The 22,142-nt window shown below is 40.1% G+C and overlaps 1 protein-coding gene across 11 annotated transcripts in view; it reads right to left on the bottom strand.

Annotated features, from left to right (window-relative positions):
* Positions 1-22,142, bottom strand: part of ULK4 (unc-51 like kinase 4) — a 509,803-nt gene that overhangs the window by 104,501 nt on the left and 383,160 nt on the right. For 10 of the 11 annotated variants that reach the window (XM_055558092.1, XM_055558086.1, XM_055558091.1 and 7 more), the window contains one exon: positions 13,996-14,181. In XM_055558092.1, the coding sequence (XP_055414067.1) occupies positions 13,996-14,181 (186 nt within the window). Of the gene's footprint in view, positions 1-13,995; positions 14,182-22,142 lie in introns of those variants that run through there. The other variant, XM_055558097.1, reaches the window with a different exon arrangement.

Raw genomic sequence — 22,142 nt, forward strand, 5'->3', positions numbered from 1 at the left:
AGAGACACTCTCAAATTTCATTAAAACCTCATAACCATTATACAGAAAGTCCATGTGGAGTTTATAAACAGACTTAGTTTCTTTTTTTTTTTTTTATAAACAGACTTAGTTTCTTAACATAATGAAGAAATAAAAAAATGCAAATGGCATCAAACTTTTCTGGGACTTAAAAACCAAATATTTTGGAGACCCAATTAATGAAACCTACATTGTTTCTTGGGGGTTCACAGAAATAAAGTACTATCAGTTTAGAATGAATGAAGTAGTTCATATCCTGAAAACATCGTACTGTGAAGAACTTAGTGACTTTCTTTGAAGAATGGATAAATATGTTCTGGGTATAAATCAGGAAGGGAGGCAAGGTTAATAGGAAATGAGAGTCCCAATCATTATCTGCTTCAAGCAGGGTCATGACAGTGGCATGTTTGCAACTGAAACAGGAATGTAAGATGCTACAGGAAATAATTCTCAGGAACACTTTTCATACATTTCTTTCCTTCAGCAATGGTGTCAGAAAAAGCCAATCCCTGAAACAGGAAAAGTTGTGACAGGTCTCAGTCCCACATGTGGTCACTGGGATGCTGGTCTAGGATTTGCGGCTCAGCTCACTAAGATGCTCATGAGAATTGGTCTCTGTACCCCACATGGGGGGCCACCTAGCCTCCTCATCCATCTCCTGAAGTTCTAAGTAAAAATATATAGTGGAAAGGGATTGTGTGGTTTGGTCAGTCTTATCCATCCCACAAATCAAAACACAGGAAGATCAAAGTACTGACATAGATCAGAAGGGTCATTTATTGTGATGGTTGATTTTAAAGGCAAATTCTTAAGCAGAAACTATGCCAGCATGTGAGATCATCAGATTTGCAAATTTAAACTGGCGGTTACAGAGTGGCTTAGGGTTCTTATGATCCAAATTTTCATTTTCAAAACCCAGCCCCCAGGAACTTGGAGCACGGATATCTTTACTGACAGACTGGATTGGCGGTTCTCTCTCATGTGTGTGTATACACACACACATGCTTCATCCAGGCTTAGGCACAATTTTTTATTAGCATATCTGTGATATACAAGTCAACTGCAAAGTGAAAATTCAAATCTTGCAAAAATATATGGGACTTCATTAAATCATTGCTGGCAATGGTGGAAGAACCACATCCAAAGCCTTGGATGAGGGAAGGTCTGACAGATCAACAAGACTGGATGGTCACCAGCTAAAGAAGAGAAAAAAGGGCAGGAGCTTCAAAGGGAAATGCTAATTTGAGTAGCAATGGAAAATAAATGAAGACCTTAACCAGCTGTATATATATATAAAAAAAAAGACACCATTTTATGATGATGCTGAGAAGGTTAAAAATATGAAGGCTGTTATACCACCATGCAATGTCAATAATGTGAGATGACACACGAAAATGCCTAGAACTGCTGGTACAGCCCAATGTGATGGAGTGAAAGGGTCCAGCTACAGGTTCTGGGGGGTAGCTGAACACTCAGAATAAGACCAACCCTCTGCTGACTCCCATGGGCAGGGGGCTGAGGGGTCCCCTCTGTGTCCCGGCTGGAGTCAGGAGAAGACCCAGAACTCTGAAGGTGCCAGCAAGGTCCCTGCCTCTTGCTCAGTCTCACCCACTCTGTCCACACCATCTCACCACCCACATTTCATCCTAGTTTACGCTGACCACTAAGCGGAGCCTTGGTCACCCCTCTTGCCCTGGACGCACACTCACAAGGCTCTCTGCAGCCCCTGCTCCGGCTCCCTGCTCACCCCTCCTCTTGACCTCTGTCCACTGTGCCCTCTGGACAGTCAACAGCACCATCTCAACCTCTTCCAGGATGTTCCCTTCACTTGCTGGCTCTAATGAAAACACCAAGCTTCTTCTCCAAGACAGTACCTCCCTTGCAGGCATCTCTTGACCCCCAGCCTGGAGGTGGCTCCGTGGTCCTCCCTGCTGCTTCCTGACCATTTTCCACCCTGCTTTCAGAATTCCCCAGCTTTAAATCTAATGTCACCAGAGCGTGGCACCTGCTACTCTCCCCTGTTGCAGCTCTCTAGGGATCACTCCGTCCCCAGCTCTCTGTCCTTGTCCCCAGCACCACGCGTGTCACAGTGCTTGGCAACATTTTGTTTGTAAAGAGGGTTCTTCTAGTACCACTCAGGTCTCTGGCTTTCCCTCTCATGACCTTGTTTCCCTCACGTCTCAGACACTTGCTCGTGTGGTTTTACCTGAGACCTGACCTTTGCAGTTACCTGGCAGCCCTCCAGAATCCACACACAAGCAGCTTGCGCTCTGATCACCACCTTTCACCATTTCTGCCCCCAGTCCGAACATCTCTCACTTGGAATTCCAGTGCTGGAGCCCCCACAGCCAGCTAGACATTCCCACTTGGATGTCTGGTAGGCTTCTCAACCATAACACGTCCCAAACTCTGCTCTCGATTTCCCTCCATCCCCCAGATAAGCTCCTCTTGGGTTTTGCCCGTTGAGGTTTTGAGTTAAAGCTAAAACTGAAATCACCTTTGACTTTTCTTTTTGCCTCACAGCTCATATCCAATCTTCTGCAAATTCTATTGGTTCTACTTTCAAGATTTATCCAAAATCTAACTGCCCCAGCCCTGACCAGGACTCCCTGGGTGCCACTAACCCACTAGCATCTCTCACCCTGCACTTGCTTCAGTGACTTCTCTTGGGTGTGGCACCACCCCTCAGCCCCAAACACTCCACAGGTCCCTGCTCACTCGGGATAAAGGCCTGAGTGAGAACACAAGTACCGTATGACCCTGTAATCCCACTCCTGGGCATACATCATGATCTTTGCAAGGATAACCTCCCCCCTCCACCAAAGCCCTTCCCATCATCTCCCTCCTGCCTGATAAATCTATTCCTTGCTCATTTTGCTTTGGACACACAGCCCACTCTGGGGCTCCCAGCACACACTGGGGAGGCACCTGTCCTGCAGACTTAGTAAATGCTGGCCCCTGTCTAGCGTGCCCTGCTCCACTAGCCCCCTGACTTCCTTTAGGCCATTACTGAGGTGTCATCTCGCTGAGACCTTCCCTGGTCACACCGACTCGAGTAGCAGGTGTCCCACTGCACTTTCTTTCTTTCCTTCAATGATCTTCTCCTTAGTGCTTTTATTATCTAAAGTATGAATAGTTTATTTTGCAATTGCAGTTATCCTCTCACTCTCCCCAGTAGGCTCCAGCAGGGCAGTGTTCCTAGTCTGTGCTGGTCACAGTTCTATCCCCAGGACTGAGCGGGCACTTCATAACTTGTTGCTGACTCAGTGGTCACTCTTAGTGAAGACTCTTCCTTTTGTATAGTATTACAAAAGGCTATGTAACTCCTTATAAGAATGCCCTCAAAATGTAGTTAAAAGACAAAATTAATTAACTTAAATAAATTTCAGTTTCATTTATTGAGATCAAGCCCTAGTCAAACATTTTGTCATTATTTACCAAAGTTGTCAGGTGGCCAGTTTACGTGAAGCTACATGAAGTGGTTAGTTTTCCAGAATTACTTACTCCAGAACAAAAAGGAACTCCTGTGTTGCAAATCATTTATCTTAAAGATGGTCAAATATTTCTGGTGATCAATTTAAAAACACCTGCTTATACAAAACAACAATAAGAGTTCATAACTCACCTTTAAATTCAACTTTTTTCTAACAGCCTGAATTTAAAATACTCTCTCAAAGGAACCCTCCTACACTACTGTTGGGAATGTAAATTGGTACAGCCACTATGAAGAACAGTACGGAGGTTCCTTAAAAAAATAAAAACAGAACTACTGTATGACCCTGTAATCCCACTCCTGGGCATATATCTGAAGAAAAACATGACCTGAAAGGATGCACGCACCCCAGTGCTCACTGCAGCATTGTTTACAACAGCCAAGACACGGAAGCAGCCCAAATGTCCATCGGCAGAGACACGGATAAAGAAGATGTGGTACATATATACAATGGAATATTACTCAGCCATTGAAAAGAATGAAATAATGTCATTTGCAGCAACATGGCTGGACCTAGAGAGTGTCATACTGAGTGATATAAGTCAGGGAAGGAGAAATATCACATGACATCCCTTATATGAGGAATCTACAAAGAAACAATACAAAAATGAACTTATTGACAAAATAGAAAGAGACTCACAGACTTATAAAATGAACTTATGGTTGCCAGGCGGAAGGGGTAGTTAGGGAGATGGTCATGTACACACTGCTGTATTTCAAATGGATAACCAACAGCACAGGGAACTCTGCTCAGTGTTATGTGGCAGTCTGGATGGGAGGGGAGTTTGGGGGAGAATGAATACAGGGATGTGTATGGCTGAGTCCCTTTGCCGTCCACCTGAAACTATCACAACACTGCTAATCAGTTGTACCCCAATACAAAATAAGAAGTTTAAAAAAATATGATACTCTCACAAATATTTTAAATATCAACTGAAATTAATTTATCTTCAGTTTTTTCTATAATTATTTAAAAAACTGAAAATCCAAAACCCAATTCTGATTCTTTGTTATGTACAGCTTAACAACTTGAAAACAACACTTTAGAATAAAGGAAGGTATTCCTATGAATCCAACACAGACATTAACCATTCTTCCAGTGGACAGAGTTCATTTATTAAAGTCAGAGGAAGGCACACAGAGAAATATCAGCGTGACACCCCTTTGTGTGAATAAAGTATATACAGAAACTTGAAAAATATGGTAAAATGACAATTCTGATAATTCTTGATCAAGCAGGTGTTCATCATATTACTCGCCCAACTTTTGTGTGGTTTTTATAACAGAAAGGTGAGTAAAAATATCATCCATGGCAATGGGAACTTGAAAGAGGAGAGGGCCCTTGGAGAAAGAATTTTATTTGACAGAAGAATTTCAGCTGGTGAGTAGAGAGCTGAATCTTCTGATATAAAAAAAAGTCAAAAAAGAAAGGAAGTGATGCTGCCCAGGGCCCACAGACATCAGATGGAGAAAGAAGACAGGAAGGACCCCAGCCTGGTCATGAGGAGCCTCCAAGTGGAAGGGTGCAGTGGGTGGGGGGCGAGATGAGTAGAGGAATCAGGAGGAGAATGAGACCTGCTCAGAGTGGATTTCACAGATGCCTTCTCTGCTACTTGCACATCCTCAGGAAACCTACAGCAAGGATCCACACACTTCCTCGGGCTCTTTGAGGTGGATGTGGTTTCACTCTCAGAAACACAGAAGTTTTGGTCCTAAGAATGAGGCAGTAAATGGTGACCTTATTCCACTGGCCATAAGCTTCCTGATTCTGTGTTGCTCAAAATCTCAGGAAACTAAGGAAAAACTTTTTAGGCAAGATGTTTCTTTGTTGGAAAGATACAGCTAAATTAAAGAGTTCTCAATAACTTGTGAGTCCTATGGCAATCATGGGCAGAGATGCTCAACCATAAATGGTGTATATGGATTCAGGGAAAGATCCGTCTTGGAAACTCCTGAGAGAATCCTCTCAGTCTCAGGAAAATGTTCTAAGGGATGAGATTTCACAAGAATGGATGACAGTGGCTTTTTATGCCTTTGGGTACATAGTGTTTCTCTAAAAATTTTCACAACAATCTCCCCACGTTTTTCTCCTTTAGGAAAATAAGCCAAGAAAAGAAGGATTTACCATAAGAAAAATTAGCTAGGAGAGGGGGAGAGAGAGAGAGAGAGGTATCATTTTGCCTTTTGCTCCACCTGAAGGAATAGTTCTTCACTTTTCTAATAGCAATTAGGTCCCTTCTGATTCGACATCTACAACTTATCCTGCTACTGAAATAGAAAACGAACGGCTTCAGAATTCCTCCTTTTCTTATTTGGTATCCTCAGAGCTTTGAAAACTCTGTACTTGAAGATACTACTGTTACACCCATTTTTAGCAACACAACATCTCTGTTCTTATGGTGAAAATGAAAGGGCGAGGGGGCCCACATGAGAATTTGGAAGAGAAATGATGGTGAGCATACAGCAAGATTTTCTGAAAGGCACAGGGAAAAGGGTCCCCAAGGAGTGGATATTTGTAATAATCTTTAATACTAATCCATTCATGACTACAAGACTGGATTAGAATGAATGAATCAGTCTTTTCCAGTGGTCATGTATGGATGTGAGAGCTGGACCATAAAGAAGGCTGAGCACCAAAGAATTGATGCTTTTGAACTGTGGTGTTGGAGAAGACTCTTGGGAGTCCCTTGGACTGCAAGGAGATCCAACCAGTCCATCCTAAAGGAAATCAGTCCTGAATATTCATTCGAGGGACTGATGCTGAAGCTGAAACTCCGATACTTTGGCCACTTGATGCAAAGAGCTGACTCATTTGAAAAGACCCTGGTGCTGGGAAAGATTGAAGGTGGGAGGAGAAGGGGACAACAGAGGATGAGATGGTTGGATGGCATCACCAACTCAATGGACATGAGTTTGAGTGAACTCCAGCAGTTGGTGATGGACAGGGAGGCCTGGCGTGCTGCAGTCCATGGAGTCGCAAAGAGTTGGACACAACTGAGCAACTGAACTGAACTGAATACTAATCATCTTCAGAGAGTGACCCCAAGTCCCACTCCTCCCACCTCTGCTGCACCAGGCAGATGGGTGGGTGGGCAGGTGAATGTGGCCCCAGCATCTCACCATCACCCTGTTGTGGACCATGCTCTTCTTTCACAGAGTAGTCAACAGCACACATTTAAGCCAGTTTTATAGAACAAGCTTGTGGTGGTTTGTATGTAGCCAACATTTTGAGCATTAGAGTAAGCTAGCTTTAATTAAGAGACAGGTATTTAATTTGCAATCATTACACTGAAAAAACTCCCACTGATTATCAAGTTTAGGGGACAGATAAACTTGCAGCCATGAAATTAAAAGATGATTTCTCCTTGGAAGGAAAGTTATGACCAACCTAGATAGCATTTTCAAAAGCAGAGACATTACTTTGCCAACAAAGGTCCGTCTAGTCAAGGCTATGGTTTTTCCAGTGGTCATGTATGGATGTGAGAGTTGGACTGTGAAGAAAGCTGAGCACCAAAAAATTGATGCTTTTGAACTGTGGTGTTGGAGAAGACTCTTGAGAGTCCCTTGGACTGCAAGGAGATCCAATCAGTCCATTCTAAAGGAGATAAGTCCTGTGTGTTCATTGGAAGGACTGATGCTGAAGCTGAAATTCCAATACTTTGGCCACCTCATGCGAAGAGTTGACTCATTGGAAAAGACTCTGATGCTGGGAGGGATTCGGGGAAGGAGAAGGGGACGACAGAGGATGAGATGGCTGGATGGTATCACTGACTCGATGGACATGAGTTTGAGTGAACTTTGGGAGTTGGTGATGGACAGGGAGGCCTGGCGTGCTGCGATTCATGGGGTCGCAAAGAGTCAGACACGACTGAGCAACTGAACTGAACTGACTGAAACTTGGAAGAGATCTGAAGGGTTTCTATCACAGTAAAGCTGGAGTGCAAAGTATAATTATAAAACCACCAAACTTCCTGGTAAATGACAGTTACATAATTAAATCCTTAGGTTTCCTCAACTTTTTTTCAATGTTCTAAATACAGACTAAATAAGGAAGAGCACCCTGGGGGCAAAACATATCCCAATGCCATCAGTACAAATTAAACATCCTATTTCTTTCATCTGTTAGTGAAAATTCTGCTTTTACAAAGTTACTAGTCACAAGACTGGGAGTTTAAACAGATATTTCAAGAAAGGGCCTTTTGTGTAACTCATAGGGAGGAAACTGCCATAATATTCCCAAGACAGCTCTCTAGTAACCACATTGTACCTGTTACAGACACACTCATTGCTGCTGCTGCTGCTAAGTCACGTCAGTCGTGTCTGACTCTGTGTGACCCCATAGACAGCAGCCCACGAGGCTCTGCCATCCCTGGGATTCTCCAGGCAAGAATACTGGAGTGGGTTGCCATTTCCTTCTTCAATGCATGAAAGTGAAAAGTGAAAGTGAATTCACTCAGTCGTGTCCGACTCTTCACAACCCCTTCACAACTGTAGCCTACCAGGCTTCTCGGTCCATGGGATTTCCCAGGCGAGAGTACTGGAGTGGGTTGCCATTGCCTTCTCTTCGACACACCCATTACTGGGCCCTAGAAATGGCAGGGCCAAAGTGTACTTGGAGTCACCCTTTCTGAAATCCTCCAGGCTCACTTGGGCTTGGGGAAAAGTGGGCACTCCTCAATGAGGGCTTAAAAGGAGACGGTCTCACAGAGTAGAACTTTCCATAAGTGTTTTACAGATTCAGTGCAATCTCTTTGAAAATTCCCATGGCATTTTTCACAGATATAAAGAACTCTAAAATTTGTATGGAACCACAAAAGACCCCAAGCAGCCACAGAAATCTTGAAGAAGAGCAACAAAGCTAGAGGCATCACACTCCCTGGTTTCAAACTATATTACAAGTATATAGCAATCAAGACAGTATGGTACTAGCAGAAAAACACACAGATTAATGGAATAGAATAGAGAGCCCAGAAATAAACCCATGCCTATACGGTGAATTAGTTTTTGACATAGGAACCAAGAATATAAGGCAGAGAAAGATCAGTCTCTTCAATAAATGGAGCTGGGAAAACTGGACACATGAAAAAGAATGAAACTGAACCACTATCTTACACCATACACAAAAACTAACTCAAAACGGATTGAAGACTTGAACATAAGAGCTAAAACCATCAAACTCTTGGGAGAAAACATAAGCAGTAAGCTCCTTGACTCTGGTCTTAGAGATGATGTTTTGGATCTGATATGGAAAGTGAAGGCAACAAAAGCAAAAACAAACAAGTGAGACTACGACAAAGCAAAAAGCTTCCGCACGATGAAGGGAACCATCAACAGAATGAAAGAGCAACCTACCTTATGGGAAAAAAATACCTGCAAATCATATGTCTGACAAGGGATTAATATCCAATATATAGAAAGAATTCATACAAGTGAATAATAAAAAACCTTACCAATCCAATTAAAAATTAAACAATTAAAAAATGGGCAGAAGATCTGCATAGACAGTTTTCCACAGAAGACATACAGAAAACCAACAGGTACATGAAAATACACTCACCATTATTAAAAATCAGGGAAATGCAAATCAAAACTACAATGAGATATCAACTCACACATGTCAGAATGGGTATTATCAAAAAGAAAAATAACAAGTATTGGCAAAGACGTGGAAAACGTGGAACACTAGTCACTGTTGGTGGGAATATAATTTGGTGCAACCACCCTGGCAAACAGTGAGGAGGTTCCTCAAAAATTTAAAAATACAACTTCCTTAAGATCCAGAAATTCTACCTCTGGGTATTCATCCAAAGAAAACAAAAACATTCGTTCAAAAAGATATATACACCCCAATGTTCACTGCAGCATTATTTACAACAGCCAAGATATGGAAACAATCTAAATGTCCAAGAATAGAAGAAGATGTGATACATACACATATACAATGGAATATTATTGCCATAAAAAAGAATGAAATCTTGCCATTCGTGACAACATGGATGGACCGACCTTGAGAGAATTACGCTAAATGAAGTAAGCCAAGCATAGAAAGACCAGTTCCACATAATCTCACTTATATGTGGAATCTTAAAAGAAAAAAAGAAAGAAAAGGCCAAACTCATAGAATCAGAGAAGAGATAAGTGGTGAGGGCTGGGGAGTGGGTCAAAATTGGTGAGGAGATTAAAAGGTACAAATTTCCAGTTATGAAATAAGTAAGTTATGGGGATGTGATGTATAGCACAGTGACTATAGTTAATGATATTATACTGTATATTTGAAAACTGCTAAGATAGTAAACATTAAAAGTTCTAATCACAAGAAAAATGTGTAACTATGTATGTGATACATGTTAACTCTACTTATTATGGGGATCATTTTGTGATATATACAAAAATCAAATCACTATCTTACATACCTAAAACTAATCTAATGTTATATGTCAGTTTTGCCTCAATTAGGAAAAACAAAAAGAGAAGTGCTCTTGGAAGGAATGTGCACTTAATGTCCTTTAAGGTAGGTCCTTAAGGAGCTTTTCTTTTCAACTTCTTACAAACAGAAGGCTGCAATTAACAGGCCTCCTTAATCCAGTTACTGAATCAGGTAACATCTTGACTGATCCCTGTCTCTCTATCAAATCTGGTTCCTCCAGTCCAAGTAGGAGAGCCTGAGAAGCTGGCCCCCTTAAGATTTAAGGATTTAAGTACAGGAAATTTGTCACATTCTTTCTTTCTCCCGGGTTCCGATCTTCCATGCATCTGCCTATCCAGTCTCATCCATTCCTCAGAAACCTGAAGGCAATACAGTGGAGGGGACTGAAGTGTCAGGCTGGGGACCAACTGAATGCCTATCAAAGTGCCGCTCAGTCTCACCTGTGCATCTATAAAGCACTCAAACGAGCAGACAATATACAATGAAGAGCAAAAATGAACACTCTCCCACAACAAAAGTAGAGATTATCTTATAGACATTTCTTACTCAGCTCAGTGGCTGCTTATTAAATTCCAACCGCAGGCCAGGCGCTATGAGAAAGCCTTATTTCACAGTAAACGTAATTTGAACTCAATTGAGGTGCTACCACTGTCCTTTGGTTTCAGAGACTAGAACTTCCTAATTCTAACAACTTGTCTAAACTCCAAATGTCTGGTCCCCTCTGGCCCGTCTTGGTCCTTTCTCATGTCTGTCTGTCTAGCCCTGTGGGTTTCAGGGCCATTTTTCAGGATGTGCTTCCTCCTGGTCCATGCATGGATGACCAACACATCCTCCACACTCAGCTCAAACACCATGTCCTGCTCAATTTCCTCCCCCAAGGGGCTGTTTCTGTGGAACTCTGCTTGGCTCCTCTACACAGTACCAATCAGATTCTGCTTCATAATGAAGCTCGTGTTTTTGTCTCACTCCAGTTAGCGATCCTTGAGGACAGGGAGCAGGAAGATTATTCTTTACTTTCTTAGTATCCCCAGTGTAGTGCAGGCACAGAGTAATAACTCTTATTTTCCCACAATGAAGAATGAATCTCTTAGGTGCCTTCCTGATAGAAACTCAGTCAGACTCAGCTTACTGAATGCCCTCAGAGTCCAGACCAGTACTGGGCAGAGCAGTGGCAAAGCAGTCAGCTACTTGGCAAGGGTACAGGTGAGGCTCAGTTGAACTTGGTTGATGCCAGCCCTGCCGATTCCCAGTTGGTGGCCTACGGAGTGTTATATAAGTTCTCTGAGCCTTAGTTTTTAACCTACAAATGGGAACAATCACTGGAGCTGGTCTTTAAGAGTGCTGTGAAGATTAAATGAGGTGATGCATCAAAAGTTCTTATCACAGTTAGAAACATTATTGGCTGACCACTGCAACACACTAAAGATACAAAAACGAACAAGATCGCATCACTACCCTGAACAAGGGTAAGGTGTGAAGGTGAGAATAAACAGTCAGTTGACAGTACAGATCCATGGCAGCCACGGAGGTGAAGACAGGAAGCAGTGAGAGAGAGAGGGCAGGAAGGCTCACATCAGCTGGGGAGTGGGCACTGGCACCATACACCTCTTTGCATCATCTGCTGCTGTTTCTCTCCAAACATACTGAAATCAGTACCAAGTTTAAACAGTTGAGCCTCAGGATAGGCAAGCTCAAGACCCAGAATTCCTGATTGTGTGTTTTGCATCACCTGAATCCAACACTGATTGATTCAGGGATAATTTAGAAAGTTTTCAGATGATAAAGCACTTACCACAGACGGCTGGCAAACTTTATATTATGTTTACTACAATTTAAAAAAAAAGGATGAGCAGCACCAGAAACTACTTTTAATTTCACATACACAGATAAAGTCACTAGGGTTCAACTTTTCTCCCACAGACAAAACCTACCTGGTCCTATAGGGGGCAGGTCAGAAACTATAAGGAAATCATTTCAGACTGTGAAATTAACTAAAAGATGGTATAGTCTGGTTCCTTTGACTAAGCTGGTATCTAATTGTTTTCTGCATGATTAAATTAATCTGGTTTTAGAAAATGATGTAATTTATTTCAGAGACAAGTCCATAATCTCCCATCTGCAAATCTAAAATCTAGAAAGGTCTGAAAATCAATTTTTTTTTGTAAGTTTCATTTAAAAACATATTTGGTGACAAAACCTGACTTCCATGGAGTCACATATAATTTTTATTTGCCCACTTAGTGTGAATGTTCATATATTTTGGGACAGAAATATTACCATGCTTGACAACAGTGGTGCCCGTGACCCCTATAGGATCATGTCATGTATAGCCTAAGAAACCATGCCAAGAAGACCTGAAAATTGTAAATTCCAAGCTAAACCTCATCCTAAGATTTTCAAATAAGAGATGGTGGATCTCTATAAAATTAATCGTATCAGATAGGAGGTCAATATACCCCCAAGCTTTTGTAATTCAACACTAAATACACAATTTTGCCACATCTACAGATCACTCATGTTACTACATTTTCTAGTACTTGATTTCACATTGACGTGCCTTTTTTAACTGAATAAAACTATTTTAAAAAAGAAATCTCTCTACTGAAAAAGGTGGTCATCTGAGAGGCTTACTCTATTAAAAAAGGAAGATTCAAGAGGTGTTAAAGACACAGTAGTACCAAACTGAGAGTTTCACCTTTAAATTCCCAGAAAGAGCAAAATGAAATGGAAGAGGAAATACCTGCTTTATTATATGATTCAGTGTCATCTAGTGCTAGGCTGGATTACCATGCCAAGCTCTACTGTGCCCAGAAATATTTATCCTACACGTTGGGAATCTCACCTAAACTGTGTTATGCAGGGAGCCACTCCACTAGACAGGAAGCACTGCCAGGGTTGGGAGGTCTTGCCTATTACACAAAGGTAAAATGTTGCAGCAAGAAGGGTAACTCTCTCTCTCTCCTTTAGTTCTGTCACCCATAATCTGCCATGGAGATTCTGCTCCATCCTGTACTGCAGATGTTTATCAAATTAACACAAAATCTGTCTTGTGGACAACTCTCTGGAGCATCCACAGCCTCTGCTGCCAAAGGCTCCCTCACAACAACTGGATCTAGAAGTGACCACACACAGACAAGCCAAAACATGGCACAACCTAATGAGCCTACTCCTCAGCTAACTTCACCAACAGCTACTGTAAACAATGGCCTTTAAAACCAGCAGAACAAGATTTGTTGTAAAAAGTCTTCAAAAGGACCTTCAGGTAAACATCAGCTGTACACATTTTTAAAAACAAAACATAAAAGGTGCAAAAGGGGATTTTTTTTCCCTAAAGTACAATACTGGAAGTTAGAAATACTGTGAGTTTGAAAATCTCCACTTTGCAGCTGCTAAAAATTTAAAAAAATAATAACCACACATTGATTTAACAAAGTGATCGAAACTAACATCACCAGTAAACGGCAAATAGACATCATGAGCTTCTGGATCTGATGGATTTCTTCTGGGACTTACCTGAATCAAGCTGTCCAGAACACAGCAGAGAGACCTAAATGGAGGGGAAATGCTACAAAATACCTGGCCCATTCTTCAGAAACCTCATGAAAGACAAAGAACGGCTACAGAACTATCCCGGATTAAGCACATCTGTCTATTAAAATACATGATGCTGGACTGGAATCTATACTGGAAAACAAGCTATACAGGACATTATGGGGACAGGTGACAAAGTTGGAATATGGATGGCAGATTAGTAAAAGATTTGTATCAATGTTAAATTTCCTGACTTTGATAACTATAGTTAAGAGAACATTCATTTCATTAGGAAATACACACTCACATATTAAGGGATAAGCACAAACAATATGTCTAACTCTCTCATAGTTCAGCAAAAATTCTGTGTACATACAAATAGATATGTGGAATATGATAAATGTTAACAGTAGGTGACTACAGGGAAAGGAAATCATGAGTTCTTGAAAGGAGGTCAAAAAACCTGACTACTCCCCGTCTCCTGGCTCCCACTGAGGCCGCCCGCCCAGTTTCTGTGTGGACTCACCATTCTTCTGAGAATCCTCAACAGAAGCTTCTGGTCCTTTGGGTCCTCTTTGGATGTCAGTAAATCAGCGAAGGTCTCTGCATTTTCAGGAGACAGGCTCTCTGGGTTTTCCCCTCCATACAACTGAACCAGTATAGACAGACACTTGGATGAAACTTCAAAAATTTCCGGATCCTCGTTAGGAAGCTGAAAATTAACAAACAGGACTTCATCAGCTTCAATGAAGATGATGTTTGTATTCCTCAAGAATTACAGCTTAAAAGATAGAATGTCAGTCTGAGTACAAAGTTTAATTAATTGAATATTCTTGTGAATGGATCTTTTTCAAAATGTAAAGAGTAACTCAAACAAGACTAACAGCACAAAATCAGAAGGAAATTCTACAGTCTTTTCTTTAATCCATAGTGATGAATGACCTGTGACAAGCAAAGGACCAATTATACATTACATGCATATTTACACATGCATATGTTCATACAGGAGCGTGTGTGTCTATGGGTGTGGAAACACTGATTTTTCTAAGGCACAACTCTTACATTCTTGTTGACATAGCTTGTTTAGGAAAATCCACTTCCTAGAAGATATTAAGAAATTGTTTGAACTGTTTCCAAATCATTATTGACTAAACAGGTGGGAGAGAAAGTATTGTTTCTATATTACAAGGTATATTATGAAATAATAATCATACCATAGCATTTTGATCTTTTAATTTTTAAAGTTTTACTTCTAATAGCTTTGTTGAGATACAATTCCTAGGTCATACAACTTAGTGATTTCATGTGTATCCATCATTCAATGATTTTTTTAGTATATTCAGAGTTGTGCAAACACCACCAGAACCAATTTTAGAATTTTTTTTTCTTTTTTTTTTAGAATTTTTTCATTTTAATTGAAAAAGAAACCCTGTATCATCTCCTCCTCCCTACCCAGTCAGTGCTAACCTGCTTTCTTTGGATCTGCCTGTTGTAGACATTTCAGATACTTGAAATCATATAAAATATGATCCTTTGTGACTGACTTCTTTCTCTTAGCATATTTTCAGGATTCACCCACGCTGTAGCACGCATCAGCATTTCATTTCTTTTTATCATGCAATGGATATGCCACATTTTGTTTGTCCATTCATCAGCTGATGGACATTTGAGTTGTTTTCACTTTTGACCAGTATGAATAGTACTGCTGTGAACATGTGTGTATACATTTTTGTGCACACATGTTTTGTTTCTCAGGTATATACTTGGAAGTGAAATTGCTGAGTCATACAATAAGTAACTCTATGTTTAACTTTCTGAGGAATCGCCAGACTGTTTTTCAAAGCCGCCATTAGCACCAGCCAAGCATGAGAGTTTCAGGTTGCCCACCTCCTCACCAACACTCGTCATTACCTATCTTCTTAATTACAGACACCCTAGTGTGTGTGGACCGCCACCCATGGCGGTCTTTTATCTGTACTTCCCTGATGGTTAGTGATGCTGAGCATCTTTTCACGTGCATTTTGGTCATTTGTGTATCTTCTTTGGAGAAATGTTTACTCAGATCTTTTCTCATTTTTAAAACTAGGTCATTTGTCTTATTATAATTAAGTTTAAGTATTCTTTATATATTTTAAATACAATTCCCTTTATGTATTTTAGATATAATTCCCTCAGCAGATACACATTTCAAAATTGTTTTCCCATTCTGTGGATTGTCTTTTCACTTTCTTGACAGTGTCCTTTGAAGCACAAAATATTTTTTATTTTGATAAAGTCCAATTTACCTTTCATTTTATTGCTTGTGATTTTGGTGTCAAACCTGAGAAACCATTGCCTATTTCAAAGTCCTGAGATTTACACTTCTAAGAATTTTTATTGTGTTAGCGCACATTTTTCCTTCTAAGAACTTTATAGTTAACTTTTACATTTAAGTCTTTCCATTTTAATCTTTGCATATAAGTAGAGAACCAACTTCATTCTTTTGCATGTGAATGAATCTTATTTTGAGACATTGGCAGGTTCATATGCCATTATAAGAAATAATACAGAGAGATACCATACACACTTCATCCGACCTCCCCAATGGAAACATCTTGCATAACTATAGTACAAGATCACAACCAGGAAATTAACCTATATATTAAGACAGCCACTCCTGCTTTTTAAAAATTAATATTTTCACCATATATACTTTGCCACCTTTTACTTTCAACCTGCCTGTATCATTATATTTGAAGTGAGATTTTTGTAGACAACATACTGTTGGATCGTGTTTTGTTATCCCCTCTAGTCATTTCTATCTTTTACTTGGTGCCTTTAGATCATTTAATTTTTAAGATAAATAACATAAAAATGCTAGGGCTTAAGTCTAACATACAATTTTATTACTTGTCTTCTATTTATTCCCCATCTACTTTCCTGATCCTTTTTTTTTTTTAACCTTCCTGTGGGTTATCTGAACATTTTATGTTTTTGATAAGAATTATTAAATTCTCTTTTACTCCCAGTATTAGTTCCTTAGGGCTGACATAAAAAGTACCACAAACTGGGTGGCATAAACAACAGAAATGTATTACCTCACAGCTCTGGAAGCTAGAAGCTTAAAAATCAAAGAGCAGGACCTTGCTGCCTCTGAAACTCAAAGAAGAATATTCCCTTGCTTCTTTCTGGCATCTGGTGATTTTCTGGAAATTCCAGGCATTCCTTAGCTTGTGGCTGCATAACTCCTATCTCTGCCCCCGTCATCCCATGGAATTCTCCTGAGTCTCTTGTCTTCACATGGTTGTCTTCTAATGAAAACGCTAGTCATAGTGGAGTAGCGATGCACTCTTACTTGAGTCTGACCTCATCTGGAATGTCAGTGTTTTCAAATAAGGTTTAACATTCTGAGGTGCTGGGAGTTAGGACTTCAACATCTCATTTTTGGGGGGAGGGGACACAATTCAACCTGTTACACTGCCTATCAACTTTGTCTCTTTTGGGCTCAGCTGTTTGTTTACCTTGGTTTCTCTGCTTCAGGCTATCAGGCTTCCCCAAATGTCTGGTGGTCCCTGGCATCCTACTTTATGAATGAAAGAGTGGGCAGATTAGTACAGGCAGATGGCTCCAACTTCCTTTGCATTTGTGTATATCTGTTTCTTCATGCTGCTTTCCCTGTGATTTCTTCAAATCTTCTCTGTGATTTCTTCAAACTCTGAAATGCTTCTAAGTAATGACCCCATCTTAGAAATCACACCAGATAGCTGGCTCATCCTCTTCACAGTGCAGACCCTGAGATATTAAGCTGGAAGAAAGCTGAGCACAATGACTAAGGCAAGGGGCTTGACTGGCCTGCCAGTTCTAAAAGCTCGTCTTCAATAGCCTGGTAGGAGTCTAGGGCCCTCAGCAGTTTTCCACTTGAAGTTTACAGATCAACAGCATCTGTTCCCACCTTCTGGTGAGTTTTCTCCTCTGTATGTTCTGGGTAATAGGTTTCTTCACTAGATTTTGATTCAGTTCCATCTGCTTTCTATCATTGAGTAACTGCATGAGATTTCTTTTCCATTAAGAGCTTCTTCCGCTCTCCCATGATTATATTTGAGGCTTTCTCTATTTTCATAACTTTTGAATAGCCAGTGAGACAGGCACAGGTATTCACGCTTCTACTTCAATCTACTGTAACATCTCTTCATTTATGAGTTACTTTAGTTCCATTGTTGAACTGATGGGAGGATGCTTATCATAAGTAGTAACTCCAAAGATGGCTTATTTGTTGGATTCTTGTAAAATTGATGTTGTGTTGCGTGTGTGTGACCCTTGCCCCACCACTACAAAAAAGATGGTGATGGTATAAAATCTCCCTGGAATAACAGAATAAGGATATACCCAACTGTCTGAAGAAACAAACTGCTAGAAAAATACACGAAACAATGGTTTTTAAGATACGAGGCCACGTAGGACAGTGATGACAAATAACTGAGGTGAGCTCCACTCCTCTCCCAGGTTAGAGGCTTACGGAGGTCTCCAGGCCTAAGAGAGACAGCGACTGAGGTGGGTACCAGCAGATTTTTTAAGCTGAGGAGACAGAGTGAAAAGTCTCAGAAAATCAAGCAGCTAGAGTTCATAGGCCCAAGTACTAGAGAGAAGACAGCAAGGGAAAGCTCACACTGAAGAAACTAGTAGCCTGGATGGTATTTTATCTACTAGAGAAAATGAATTTGTGGTTATTTTTTTTTTTTTTTTTTAATTTTATTTTATTTTTAAACTTTACATAACTGTATTAGATTTGCCAAATATCAAAATGAATCCGCCACAGGTATACATGTGAATTTGTGGTTAAAAACCTTTCTACCAAGACAACTATAAGCTTAGATGGCATTTATGGCAAATTCTACCAAAGATTCAAGGAAGATGTAATACCAAGTCTATACATATTTTTTCAGAAAGCTAAAGAAAATGGACAGTTCCAAACTCATTCTGTGTGGCCAATATTTCAGTTCAGTTCAGTTGCTCAGTCATGTCCTACTCTTTGCAACTCCATGGACCACAGCATGCTAGGCTTCCTGGTCCTTCACCAACTCCCGGAGCTTTCTCAGGCTCATATCCATTGAGTCAGTGATACCATCCAACCATCTCACCCTCTGTCATCCCTTTCTCCTTCTGCATTCAATCCTTCCCAGCAGCAGGGTTTTTCCAAGGAGTCAGTTCTTCACATCAGGTGGCCAAAGTATTGGAGTTTCAGCTTCAACATCAGTCCTTCCAATGGAATATTCAGGACTGATTTCCTTTAGGACAGACTGGTTGGATCTCCTTGCAGTCCAAGGGACTCTCAAGAGTCTTCTCCTACGCCACAGTTCAAAAGCAACATTTCTTCAGCACTCAGCTTTCTTTGTAGCCCAACTCTCACATCCATACATGACCACTGGAAAAACCATACCTTTGACTAGACAGACCTTTGTCGGCAAAGAAATGTCTCTACTTTTTAATATGCTGTCTAGGTTGGCATAACTTTCCTTCCAAGGAGTAAGCGTCTTTTAATTTCATGGCTGCAGTCACCATCTGCAGTGATTTTGGAGCCCAGAAAAATAAAGTCTCTCACTGTTCCCACTGTTTCCCCATCTATTTGCCATGAGGTGATGGGACTGGATGCCATGATCTTAGTCTTTTGAATGTTGAGGTTTATTAATTTAAATTTATTTATTTTAATTAGAGGCTAATAACTTTACAATGTTGTATTGGTTTTGCCATACATCAACATGAATCCGCCATGGGAACACGTGCACATGAATGTTGAGTTTTAAGCCAACTTTTTCACTCTCCTCTTTCACTTTCATCCAGAGGCTCTTTAGTTCTTATTTGCTTTCGGCCATAATGGTGGTGTCATATGCATATCTGAGGTTACTGATATTTCTCCCGGTAATTTTGTTTCCAGCTTGTGCTTCATCAAGCCTGGCATTTCACATGATGTACCCTGCATATAAGTTAAATAAGCACGGTGACAATATACAGCCTTGATGTACTCCTTTCTTGATTTGGAACCAGTCTGTTGTTCCATGTCCAGTTCTAACTGTTGCTTCCTGACCTGCATGTAGAGTTCTCAGGAGGTAGGTAAGGTAGTCTGGTATTCCCATCTCTTTTAAGAATTTTCCACAGTTTGTTGTGATCCACACAGTCAAAAGCTTCAGCATAGTCAATAAAGCAGGAGTAGATGTTTTTCTGGAACTCTCTTGCTTTTTTGATGATCCAGTGGATGTTGGCAATTTGATCTCTGGTTCCTCTGACTTTTCTAAAACCAGCTTGAACATATGGAAGTTCACGGTTCACATACTGTTGAAGTCTGGCTTAGAGAATTTTGAGTATTACTTTGCTAGCGTGTAAGATAAGTGCAATTGTGTGGTAGTTTGAACATTTTTTGGCATTGCCTTTCTTTTGGATTGGAATGAAAACTGACCTTTTCCAGTCCTGTGGCCACTGCTGAGTTTTCCAAATTTGCTGGCATATTGAGTGCAGCGTTTTCATAGCATCATCTTTTAGGATTTGAAATAGCTCAAGTGGAATTCCATCACCTCCACTAGCTTTGTTTGTGAGATGCTTCCTAAGGCCCACTTGACTTTGCACTCCAGGATGTCTGGCTCTAGGTGGGTGATCACACCACCATCGTTATCTGGGTCAGGAAGATCTTTTTTGTATAGTTCTTCTGTGTATTCTTGCCACCTCTTCTTTATATCTTCTTTTAGGTCCATACCATTTCTCTCCTTTATTGTGCTCATCTTTGTATGAAATTTTGCACTGGTCACTGAGGAAGGCTTTCTTATCTCTCCTTGCTATTCTTTGGAACTCTGCATTCAAATGGTTATACCTTTCCTTTTCTCCTTTGCCTTTTGCTTCTTTTCATTTCTCAACTATTTGTAAGGCCTCCTCAGGCAACCATTTTGCCTTTTTGCATTTCTTTTTTGGGGGGATGATCTTGATCACTGCCTCCTGTACAATGTCACGAACCTCTGTCCATAGTTCTTCAGGCACTCTGTCTATCAGATCTAATCCCCTGAATTTATTTGTCACTTCCACTGTATAATAGTAAGGGATTTGATTTAGGTCATACTGGAATGGTCTAGTGGCCAGTATTACTCTGATGCCACAATCAGACAAACACATTCCAAGAAAAGACAATTTCTGACCAATAGCCCTTATGAATATAAATGCAAAAACTTCCACAAAGTGTTCACAAACCAAATTCAGCAATATATTAAAGGATTATACATCACGACCAAGTGGAATTTATCATAAGAATGAAAGGCTAGTTTAGCATCTAAAAATCAATCAATGTTCTGTGCAACAGGAATAGAATAAAAGACAAAAATTATATGAGCCTTTCAATGGTCACAGAATAAGCATTTGACAAAATTAAAAACCTTTTTAGTATTAAAAAACACTCAACAAATTATAAATAGAAGACAACTTTCTCAAATTGATAAAGGGTATCTGGGGAAAAATTTACAGCTAACACCATACTTACATGGTTTAAGATCATGAACAAGACAGATGTCCATTCTTGCCATTTATATTCACCATTATATTGGAAGTTTCAGTTATGGCAATTAAGCAAGGAAAATAAGTAGAAATCACCTAGAAAGGAAACCTCTATTTGCAGATGACATACTCTTACATACAGAAAATACTAGTGAATCCATTAAAGAATTATCAAAAATAAACAAGTTCACCAAAGGGGCAGAATATGAGATCCATATTCAAAAATCAATTGTATGCCTGCACACTAGCAATGAAGAATGTAAAAAGGAAACAAAGAAAACAACTGCATTAGAATAGCATCAAAAAGAATATTTAAAACTGAAGTTAAAAGAAGCACATGACTTGAAAGCTGAAACATTCTAGGAAATGTTAAAGAAGGTACATAAACAGCAAAACATGTCACGTTCAAGGATCAGAAGAGTTAATATTATTAGGTTGTCAATATGCCCAAACTGATCTGCAGATAAAAAGCATTCAGAGCTGCAGCTAGATTATTTTTGCAGAAATTTGATAAGCTGATCTTAAAATTCATTAGAAATGCAAGAGACTAATAGCCAAAATGATCTTAAAAAAGAAGAATAAATTTGGAAGGCTCACATTTCCCAATTTCAAATTCTGCTGCAAAGCTACCATAATCCAGTCAATGTAGTACTGGCATAAGAATATAAAAAGATCAGTGGAATAGAATTTAGAGTCCCAAATTCAACAATTACATTTATGGTAAACTGATTTTTGACAAGCATACCAAGACAATTTAATGGGGGGAAAATAGCCTTTTTAAACAAATTGTGCTGAGACAAGTAGGTATCCACACGCAGAAGAATGCAGTTAGACCCATACCTCACACCTCATCCAAAAACTGTCTCCAAATGGATCAAATATCTAAATATAAGAGCCAAACATATGGCATCACCAACTTGATGGACATGAGTTTGAGCAAGCTCTGGGAGTCGGTGATGGACAGGGAAGCCTCGTGGGCTGCAGTCCACAGGGTTGCAAAGAGTTGGACACGACTGAGCAACTGAACTGAAATAAAACATACAAAACTTTTAGAAGAAAATATAAAAGTAATTACACCTTCGTGACTTTGGGTTAGGCAATGCTCCTTGCATATAACACCAGAAGCACAAGAACAACAACAAAACTGATTAACGATTTCATCTC

The sequence above is a fragment of the Bubalus kerabau genome, chromosome 20 (assembly GCF_029407905.1).
Source record: "Bubalus kerabau isolate K-KA32 ecotype Philippines breed swamp buffalo chromosome 20, PCC_UOA_SB_1v2, whole genome shotgun sequence".
NCBI classification, from domain to species: domain Eukaryota; kingdom Metazoa; phylum Chordata; class Mammalia; order Artiodactyla; family Bovidae; genus Bubalus; species Bubalus kerabau.